This window comes from Saccostrea echinata, unplaced genomic scaffold (genome assembly GCF_033153115.1).
Source record: "Saccostrea echinata isolate AGI-Se365-2 ecotype Australia unplaced genomic scaffold, CSIRO_AGI_Sech_v1 ptg000003l, whole genome shotgun sequence".
NCBI classification, from domain to species: domain Eukaryota; kingdom Metazoa; phylum Mollusca; class Bivalvia; order Ostreida; family Ostreidae; genus Saccostrea; species Saccostrea echinata.
In genome coordinates, this window is record NW_026889752.1 from 13,950,779 (window position 1) to 13,962,437 (window position 11,659).

At 33.7% G+C, this 11,659-nt stretch overlaps 1 protein-coding gene across 3 annotated transcripts in view; it reads right to left on the reverse strand.

The window, feature by feature from the left end:
- The window catches only part of LOC133178604 (glutamate [NMDA] receptor subunit 1-like), a 106,564-nt gene extending 95,340 nt beyond the window's left edge, over window positions 1-11,224 (reverse strand). Inside the window, exons 1-5 of one of the 3 annotated variants that reach the window (XM_061313337.1) lie at window positions 11,146-11,224; window positions 2,460-2,881; window positions 1,365-1,535; window positions 1,096-1,196; window positions 872-984 (exon numbers count right to left, since the gene is read on the reverse strand). In XM_061313337.1, coding sequence (XP_061169321.1) covers window positions 872-984; window positions 1,096-1,196; window positions 1,365-1,535; window positions 2,460-2,840 — 766 coding nt within the window. In that variant the 5' untranslated portion in view covers window positions 2,841-2,881; window positions 11,146-11,224. Of the gene's footprint in view, window positions 1-871; window positions 985-1,095; window positions 1,197-1,364; window positions 1,536-2,459; window positions 2,882-11,123 lie in introns of all 3 variants that reach the window. The other 2 variants (XM_061313336.1, XM_061313338.1) reach the window with 2 other exon arrangements.
- Between the last annotated feature and the right edge of the window lie 435 nt (window positions 11,225-11,659).

Genomic DNA, 11,659 nt, shown 5'->3' on the forward strand with positions numbered 1-11,659 from the left:
GCCCCGCCCTTCCCCCGGGGGTCATGATTTTAAAAATTTAAAACTACACTACCCCAGGATGCTTCCACATAAGTTTCAGTTTTTCTGGTCCAGTGGTTCTTGAGAAGAAGATTTTTAAAGATTTTTTCTACATATTTCAATGTAAAACCTGGATTCCTTATTGTGGCCCCGTCCTTCCCCCGGGGGTCATGATTTTAACAATTTAGAATCAACACTACCCCAGAATGCATCCACATAAGTTTCAGCTTTTCTGGCCCAGTGGTTCTTGAGAAGAAGATTTTTTTAATGACCCCACCCTATTTTTGTCTTTCTTGATTATCTCCCCTTGTAAGGGGGTTTGGCCCTTTATTTTAGTAATTTAAACTCCCCTTCACTCAAGGATGCTTTGTACCAAATTTGGTTAAAATTGGCCCAGTGGTTCTTGAGAAGAAGTTGAAAATGTGAAAAGTTTACAGACAGACGTACGGACGACGGACAATGGGTGATCAGAAAAGTTCACTTGAGCTTTCAGCTCAGGTGATCTAAAAAAGCTATGGAAAGATGCAGAACATTTTTACCTGTAGATGTGTTAAAGAAACTTTTATTTGAAAATTTATAAAATTAATGGGTTATGCAACTTCTGACTATCTAATGACAATGAAAATTCTAACTCCTGATGTTAAAAGTTCTTACTTCAAAGTTCTTATTTATATAGGTGCATGAGAGTCTCACTGTTAGAAGATAAGGAAGTTCTCTGATAGGAGGTACAGCTACCATAGAGGTTATAAAGAATAGAGGTGCTTCTTAAGATGTGTTTGTGTGTGTGTGTGTGTGTGTGGGTGGGGGGTGGGGGGTGGGGGGGGGGGGGAGGGGGAGCTGCAGGACTCTTTACCCTCTGGTACGTAGGGAGATCTCAGAGCCTGTTCACTAACAATCCATGCGTATCCCTCTCCTGTTAAATTTAGTGCTTTAGCATCCTGGAAAATCTGGTCAGCATCCTCTTGCCTGCAACAAAATACATCTACATAATATGTACATACAAGTATGAATGAAGAGGGGCAGGTATTTCTGATCTCGGATTCACTATACATCAGTGATAACTGTATCACCACTTACGTTGCTGACAGCAGGACTACCCGGGACTGTAAGATGCTTAGTTGTTGAAGGTAAGGTTTATAATTTTTATCGCCCGATGGATATTTTATTACTTTTTCAGTCTGCAAATGAACACAATGTTTAGTCAAAACTTGTATATGCTCTTGCTCTTTCATCTTCTCCTGCATACTAATACACATTTCAACACTTGTTAATTGTCGTACTGGAATATCAGTCCTTTTATATTTATCTCTACATATTAAGTTATATTCCATCAACTATCTACTTACAGAGATTTCATCTGCCTTGGACTGGAATCGATTGAGAATCATACGACCTTCTATGTCCATACTATGAATGAACACAACCTGATTCCATTCAAAGTGTTGAAGCATCTTCAACCAAACATCAGCTTGATGGAAGTAGGGTGGTACTGTACGCAGGAAGGTCTTGTGGACAGTCTGGAAAATAGTCTGGTTTAATGAGATAATGACCAAGACAATTATACATATTAAAATTTCTGAAAGCATACCAGAAATGTAATATGAAGATAACGAATAGTTATTTCATCTCGGAAGTCCAATGAAACAATACAAATTTGGAGCACAGCAAACATGGACCTCAAAATTTAGAGGTGGGATTAGGTGCCATGGTTGTGAGCATCCCCTGTGGATTGGTCACACCCGCCGTGTGCTCCTTGTCATTATTGGGGGAAAAAATGGAAAAATCTGTAGAGAGTGCAGTGTATAAAATGCTTAACAATAAGTATGAGAAACGTCAGTCAGTGTTATCTCTGGCATTTAAGAGATTGGACAATGTTTTGTATGAACACATTTGCTAAATGCTTTCTTCTTTTTTTTAAGCTCATCTGAGCCAAAGGCAAAATTTGTAAATCTGTCAATGTGTCCTAGTCTTTTACATAAATTTATAAATTCTCCAGAACCACTGAGGCAATTTCAACCAAATGCAAAGAGTACCCTTTGGTGAAGAAAACTTTAATCTGAACTGCCTGAAAATGCTTGCATATTATTTGTGACTAATCATAGCCCTCTTGATATTGAGAAAAAACTTTTAAAGATTTGTTCATACATATTCCCATGTAAATATTTGATCTCCTATTGGGACCTCATCCTACATCCAGGGGTCACAATTTGAACAAAATTGAACCTGAGGATGCTTACTTATTAATGACTAAGCATGCAGTTCTTGAGATGAAGATGTTTAAAGATTTTTTACCTATCAATTCAAATGTAAACTCTGCTCCCCTAATTTCTCCCCCAAACTTGAATCTGTACTATCTGAAGCTGCTTGCATATGAAAATCGAATTTACTCCTACAATTATTAATGTTGTGAGATACACAGAGAAAATTTTCATAGTTCTTACCATGTCTGAGAATGAACTGTCTCTTGCTGATATACCAATGACTGGGATAGAGTAGAAGCCACAGGTATAGGACACAGAGATAGGAGGATTGTTGTCCGAATTCTCTGGCTTGCTTACTATAACTGTATGAACTCCCTTAGATATCACAGCACTGCACAAGTTCAAAGCAGATCGAATTGGATTAGCATCCATTTTGATGTAAAGAGCCTGGAATTCTAAATCAGCCGGCAAATCTTGGTTGGCTTTTCTTACAGCTTCTTCAAATGTGAGACCATTTTCATCTGTACTTACAATACCTGCCATTTTGAATGTGACCTTTCCTTCTGAGGACAGTAGGAGACTTATGTGTACAATAAGTAGCAGAATCCTTGTCTTGGCCATACTACGCCTGAATGATCAACAACGGAGCTGAAGGAGGTCTTCTACAAGTATAAATTATCCTCATATCCAGATACATGTATATGCAATATCTCTCAATCAATGAAGTAATCTGAAATAAGATTCCAACACTTTTCCTCAACAAATCATCATCTTATATTTAATGATAAATTTCCAACCTTTATCAAAATTCTGTAGTTTTCTTCTGCTTTCAGGTCAAAAGTATTCAAAACACTACCTGAACCTCTCTAAATTTACTTTGAATTTAAAAGTATTCTTCATCTGATTTCTTGACTGTTCAGTATGATGGAAAGGTTTGAAATGACGTTATCACCATGCAGTTTCATACTCACTAGTCCATGAATATAAGGGGTGTTCGATTAGGTTATTGTATTGTGTCACTGTTGGTTATCTAAATGGGCTAAATTGGAGTGATCCTATTGTGTTACAACAAAGTTGGATAAATGAATGGGTAAATGTTTCTTTGGGGTCCAAAGTGGAGGAGTTTTATAAGCAAGATAAATAACTCGATAGTGTTGAATAGTTTAGAGAAAACATCCCCTCCTCAGGCCGAATGTTTCTCTAGACTATTCAACACTATCTCATTATTTATCCATTACAGTGGCTGCGACGTTATTGTTGACAACTTACATGAATGATTCCGCACAATGAACGCACGATAAAATCTGTTACACAAACGATCCTTCACGCACACGATTCTACACGTTACACGATCTTACACGATTGTTAACGCAAACGCACGATTCTTCACGCAAAATAGTTCAAATTCTTTAGGAATGGATATTTTCAAAACGAAAGAAGGCTTAATACATTTTAGATTTCAAATAATTATTGATATTAAAAAATGAAAAAAAAAAATAGAAATGGATATTTCTGGAACTAAATACATGTAAGACTTATTAATTATTTTAGATTACAAATAATTATTTACGTAATTCTCCGACTTAAGAAAACAGATTTTTCCCCCTTCTATCAGAAGATGTAGATGTAGGTGGACCGTGAATTTTGATTGAATTGGATTTCATACTATGCAGAAAGGAATAAGTTTGAAAAAAAAATGGCATGAAAATGAATTAAATTTTAAGTTATATCCACGTTTCCATTTGTGAATCTCTAAAATCAACAATTATTTTACAAATCATTTATTTGCAGAAATTATAAAAATAATTAAAAGTAAGCTCCAGAGATAAACACTGATAAACGAAACCCCAACAATCATGTTGTGTACATGTACATTCGCCTACTAAACTGATATTTATGTAAGCATTGAGAATTGTTTTTTTATTTATTTGTAAAAATATCTATTTTATGATTTTAAAAATATCTTGACCATAATTAGCAGTAAACATAATTAACATCAGAAAAAAATCCTTAAACATCTAAGTACGGTTTATCACAAAAAATCACGCTATTTGACGAGAACACAATATTGTACGACTTACTATATTGCTTATTTCCAAGCGATAATTAGTTCGTTCTGCTTTCAATTATGTAAATCGAGCTTCATTTATTTTATTTGGATTGAAAAAAAAAACAACAGTCAAGCGAAATGCTTGTATAACAAATAACATTCCAATAAAAACTTACAAAACGAAATTTACACGTTTCTTATCGCACGATCACGCACGATTTAAACCGCAAACGATTGAATCTGATACACGCACGATCTCGCACGTTACACGAACGATTCTTCACGATTGGTTTGTCAACAATAACGTTGCAGCCACTGTACATAGTTAGTGGTCAGAGATGAGAGAGCATGAGAAGTAGTTATTATTTTGCTGACTGTTATGTATAAATACAACATTTTAACAATATCCCTCATCCCAAACCTGTTTGCATATGTCAAATCTCTCAAAATTTTCTTATTTAATTAAGTGGTTGATAAAAAGGGTTTTCTTGACTTCATGGTACAATCCAAGTAAAGATGTGTAATTGAAAATAATTTAATTTAATTCTGCACTATTCAAGTCACCATATTAAGTCCTTAATCATTACAAAAACTGGGGGATTTATACTTCAACCTCAACAATATTTAATCTATGGATTGACTTGTTGTAAATCTGAACAAATTCTTAGCTCAAAGCATCCCTTTTTCTCATTGGAATCATATTAATTAAATGTGAACTTGATTTGTATTATTTTCGAAAATGTGTTTTATTTTAATTGCACTTCAAGTCATCATCGAGTTAACAGTCTGATTCATGGTATGAAAAGCATCACTTTCAAATCTGCATTACATCGAAAAATATACAAATACTTCAGCTTTCAAACTAGGTTCGATCTCTCCTACTTTCAAAATTTTCTGCTTTGATGGGAACCCTCAAGTTCAATCAGTATATAGATAGGGCAGTGAATTCAAAGTCTGCAGTGATTATCATACGAAAATTAATAATAGCTGCCACTTTAGCATGTTCAGAAAGAGATCCATTATTATAATAATCGCAATTCTCGGTTACTTATCAAATAATGTAATCATGTAGTATACCTTCATTACAGCTTACCAAATCAAAATATACGTCAAACTTGGATAATTTCTTGAAATAATGTCAACTCCCTCTTGTGCTTGTCAGGAATTGTTGAAATTTACAATGTAAATTTTTGTTGACTTTGAAAAATTGTGTCATATGGAAATTGTTTCTAGTTGCATGTATTTAACCTGACTAGAACAGGTTTGAAAACTCTGTGCGCCAAAAACTTTTTTTATCATTAGCCCAGTTGGGCTAGCAATGGCAAAATTTTACTAGCCTGAATCACTGTTTACTCTGTAGGTTCCTTAAAAGTGTGAAAAATAAAATGACTTTTTTCTTTCATCCCTATCATGTTTAGATTTAATCAACAAGGCTCATTATTTAATTTCAAAAATCAAATTTTTATTAATCCTCTGTTTTGTCATTTTATTGTCAGTTATTTGATCCTGTATTAAATCAAACTCTTTTGTTTTACAAAATGATGCAGTCCGACACACAATATAATGAACATTTCATCACATTTTCCTAAATAACTGAGTCATGGCCCACCGCCCATCAATCTTTCCATTCGTTAGAGACTCTGAGGTGTGTTTCAATTTGGAGCATTTCTTGATGTCAGTAACAGTCACATCCATTAGTCATTTAGGAAATGACAAATTATAAATTACCAAACCCAGCATGGACATGGATTTCTCATTGAGAAAGTTGAAATTTTCAATCAAGAAAATCTTTTCAGACAATTTTTTTTTTCTATTTTTTTTTTTTTTTCATATTTAAAATATTGAGATGGAAATGAATTAATATGGCTGAAAATTCTACTAGTCTGATTAGGGCAAGTTCCAACCTGCACATTCCACTAGGACGACCAAAGAATGATTGCACTTAGTGTACAAAACGTGGCCCCCGGTAAATTGCGCAAAAATAAAGTATAGAAAATAGCCCCATGAGATAAATAATGCAATTCTTCTATGTCTAAATCGTAACTTTGCAAAGTTACAGGAATTAAAAGTCCATAAAAACAAAGAACGAAGCTGTGTTTTGTAAGAGGGGTCACTGCAATTCATGAATCTCCATTGATATTCAAATTTATTCCGATTTTTAAAGCGGTAATACACGGTGAGCGCATTGTTGCCCAAATTTCTCAAAAGGTGTATAACTGTTGAAAATTCATCATATTTAAAGGAGAATTTTGGGCAAGCCTGCGCTCGGGGTAAACTTTTTGAAAAAAGGTACAAAAAACCGACAGTTTCCTTCACTATTCATGGTTATATTTACATGTCATTGACCTCATTATGACCTGTTAAATATTCCAATTTATCATGTGATTTGTAGACTCGGGTAACTTTGTGAATACAAAAAAAAAATCAATAAATCTTGTGGCTTTAGCTCCGATACGCAATTCAGACCGTTTCATTTTCAATTGATCAACATCCAATTATTTTTCCTGCCCAGTATTTTTAGTAGTGCCAAATATTGCTAAAATATTCATTATTTTGTAAGTAAATTTAACATTTTTGAATATTCCCAAACTGGTATTTTTTCTGTAATTTTGCTTATTTTTCTCTGTAATTTTACTTACTAGTATTTTCTTTTTTTAATTTTCCTCCCCACCCCTTCTTTTTGGTACATTTTTGCTTTGTTTATTTTATATCAATTATGTATTTACGTTGACCTTGATGTAGGGAGAGGGCTAAAATAGGCTGACCCTTCTACTCAATTCCATTTACTTTTCTTAAAAAAATATTCTTTAAATTAAAACATACATCTATATTGATTTCAAAAGAGTTCAATTATATACTTTTCAAAGGAATTCTTTAGGTATGTATAAAATTCCTCTTTTGGTAAAACCCAGGCCTGTAGGAAGCAATTTTAGTTTTTGGGGCACAGCCATACATTTTCAGTTGGGAGCACTACCAACTACCAAAAATTCCTTGACAAGCAAAAAAAAAATGGGCGGATCAGAGGTAATTATTGAAGGGGCACAAGTGTATGGTGGCTATGTTTTCTATAGTGTTCTTTATATCGGCAAAGTTGGGGGGGGGGGCTCCGTGCCTCCCCCCAGGTTTCTACGGGCATGAAACCGATGATAATAGTGGCATCAGACGGATATTAATATTGTTTAGGTATTAGATCCATATTTGAAGACAGAAAAAATAATGATGCTACCATTCATAAGAAATATTTGACGATGAGGGTAATGGAATTTTAATCGGGCAAAAAGTGTAATGATATTTTAGTTTTAGTCCTTGGATTTAGGGGTTCGCTTGGGGGCTAAATGAGTTTCCAAGCCATAGTCTACATCTTAGCAATAGCATCATTCCTCAAAATGTTTTTGACTGTAAAAATATAGGTATACAGGGTAGAAGTACGTATGGATTGTTTAACACTGAAAAGCTTACTGGGACGAAAAAATAACAAAACAAAACAAACAAGCACATATACAATTAATAAAATTGTTTATGTGATTAAATATCACAACAGCATCACAAAAAAATGTTTTGTTTTGTTATTCCATACACCAGTATTTATTGTACTTAAGTACGGAGAGTGAGAGAGATTTATATTATTTTTAAAAATTCAATACGTGTTTACATGTACAAGTAGGCCTGGTTTATTTAGTGTTGATTTTCCACGTATACGCCACGTAAATTGCGATCGCAACTTAATTACCCTATTTAAAATAGAAATAATTTCGAAACAAAAGTAACTTGTCATTCACCTGTTGTTTCTTAAGTAAGCTTCTAAATTTTTTTCATTTACTATGACATCAAGGATCAACCAGAACCTACCAAAAATGGGGGGAAATCTGGATTTAGGGAGGGAGTACATGTACATCTTCAAGATCCTCCCCCGCACCCGTCTTTCCAAAAAAAAAAACAAACAAACAAACAAAAAAGAAAACGGCGAAATCTTTGAGAAGTTTAAACATGTTCTTTGTGTTTACTTTTGTGCATATTTTTTTTAATCAAATCGTGCTGAGTAGTTCCCAGAAGCCATTATATAACTGGCGATAACATGTTTTCAATCGATCGATGAAATGCCCCGCCTACTCCGAATATGAATGAGACACAATTAACACCCAGCTCTGACAAGCGCAACATTCCGGAATTAACACCACTAGTGGGCATTTTTAATTACATTTAATAAAACTAAAGCGCCGTTTTCAATGTGATTTTTTGCAAGTAATGTACCACACAGATAACAAAATATCGGTTAGGTGTAAAATAATTAAGATTTGAGTTAATTAGATGATGTTGGAGGGGTCCAAAAAAGGGGCCAAGGCAATATGCTTAAGTGGAAACATTCTTTTTACGAGTGTTCAGGCATCCAGGGTTTGACATTAACTTTTATGAGTACTAGACCAGTCAAGCTACTTCCCATAATTTTTACTAGCCCTGACCATAAAATCACAAGCCCTGACCAAACTTGAAAATTTTCTTTTTATAACCTGCTATTATATTGAAAAAAAGTTTCGAAACCATACTATCTCTCATCGTCTCAGGCCACGGTCCGCATGCCGATATAGCTCTATAGCATATACCTGTGGCTGCCTGATCACAAAAAGTGTTGTAATCTTGAATATTTATGCCTCTATATTGTGACGTCATTTTCAGCCAATGACAATATTTGTTTCCATCACAACTGAAATCAACAATTGACACAAACAGGATACAAGAAATGTTTCGTATACTGTGATTGCATGGGTATTGAAAGGTCGCGTCAAAGTTCATTATCCAACTTTGCTTTACTTTCATTGGTCAATAATTTAATGAACTATGAAATATTCTCATTCAACCACGGCCAGAATGGGAGAGGATCGTACATTTTGGCTGTGGTTTGCGACGATGACTATCTCTCGCACGTGTTTACATTTTGACAGACTGTTCCATATAGGTCGCAGCCCACTGAGTCAGGTTAAGCAGAACATGTGAATATTATAAGCTTTAAAAAACATTCAAGGAACTTAAATAAAATTATTGTAAATATACATGTAAATAAATTAAAGACTATTTCATTCGATGATTATTCATACTAATTGATTCTGAACAAAGCTAGTTTCGAGATCGAGACTTGTCTATTTACAGCCGGGCTAAATATAGCAATTGTGTCATGCAGGGAAGTTTTCCTTTTTGAGCGATTTGCAATCGGAAAATTAAGAAAATTTCTTTAAAAAGTTTTTAGAACATTTGTTTGAAAGACTGAAATGAGGGTTAACGTTTATTTCATCCACGCAACCAGTCGGTCTAGTTCATGAACATTTGACACGACCAGACCACTTATTTACTAGACTGGGTCGGTCGGACGTGCCTTAATGTCAAACCCTGGCATCAGGCTAGTGCTTTGCATGTCTGGCGGACACAGTGAAAATGGGGTACTACTAAACAGAGAACTAGGGCTGTGTATTGAGCAAAATATTTCGATACGATACGATACAATATTTTATAAAGCGATATGCGATATATTGGATTATTTATTAAGTCTTTCAAAAATGTCTTATTAATGACATTTAATGCATAAATTTGATAAAAACTGGGTGAGTCTAACATAACATGTTAAAATATAGTTGTCTATGTATTTTGTAATAGTTATTTAAGATGTGCTCTCTCCTTAATGTTTATTTCATTATTGACCAGTTTTAATTGGAAACAGTTCAAAATAATCTTTGGTAACTGAAATTCCCAACTTTTTTACAGAATTATAAGGAAAACTGCCTGTCCGATACGTATTGGAAGTTATTTTTTCGATACGATACATTCCAGAATATCGATACTTATTGAATATTCGATATATTGACACAGCCCTACAGAGAACCCTAGAGAACTCTAGAGAACCCTAATGATTTTTAATTATTTAGTTTGTAAATGAAATATTTATGTTTTAAATAACCAATATATCATACAAAAACAAAATAAAATTTAAAAAAAGAATATTATGCCAAATGTTATGCTTATTTTCAATGGAATACTAATGTACGAAGACTTCATCATACTTTGTGTTATTTTAATTATTTTTTCAAATAATTTTACGCCAGAGTTAATAACTAAGAGTTCTATATAACTTAAAAAATAAAATTAAATGAAAAATAATGTGAAAAAGAATTGTAAAATTATGTGGTAAAATTATTATTTCAATTAACAACGTATTTGAAATTCGGTCGGGATCGGGATGACATAAAATATTACACTACTCTATGTTGTTACGTTTTCAACTTTTTTCGAGGGAAAACTTCCATAAAAAATTCATGTTATTGATTTTATAGATAGAATATGACTTATAAAGTAAAAATAAACTCAATTATGCATAAAATTTATTTGAATTGACCAAATAAACCTTGAGTTATCTAGGGTTCTCTAGAGTTCTCTAGGGTTCTCTGTTTAGTAGGACCGGTGAAAATGATAAAACTTAAATGTTTAATGATATTTTCTTTGGAAACGAGTCAGAATTTTTTGAACATTTCATTTTAAAATGTTTCTGAAGCTCTCATCTCAGTTTGGAGGATAGGGCCCAGGCTATCATGTTACAGATCTCATAATCAAGAATTAAAATCAAGTACTTAAATCTTGAACTATGCAAACGCAATATACATGAAATACATAAACTAAAAATATAACTGTTGGTTTAAAATCCCAGCTCAATAAGCTACAACCATTCATAAAACTTCAAACACTAGTACAGACATTTAAGCACAGTGAGTAAGTAACCATAAAATTCATGTGCAGCTTTAGCATATTTATGGTACTATAAAAATACTGACAATGATGGCGAATCAAAAAAAAAATATCAGTTTACGCACATGCAAGCTGAGTGTGTTTTACCAATCGATTTAATTGTATCCTTCGCCTACATTTTCATCGATGATCGAGGCCAGGTTTTATCCTCAGGAGCATTGCTCTTCAGCGATTGGCTAGTCATTTATGACAAATGGCAAGCCGATTTACCCAATTGGACCAAAATGGACAACGATTTTGACCCAGAATTCATACTTCTGCTAAAACGAATGTGTATAAATATTTACTATGTATGCTTAACACAAGCTCAAAACATTTTTAGAAATATGTGGAAGACTAGCGGTGGCATTTTCTATACTTATTGAACATTTAAAAAAAAAAAAAAAACAAAAAACATGAGACCTGGTTCGGCGGTGACAGTTGATCATTGGTACATGTACACCGTGGTCTCGTTTGATGAAATATATGTATTTCCATAGAAAAGTATTTAGATAAACTTCTTGAACAACTTCATAAAAATTTCCCAACGTACCAGAACAGCTTTCTAAAAGCCTTGTTTCCAATGAAAAGGGGGCCTGGGACACTAAATCTCAATGAGAAT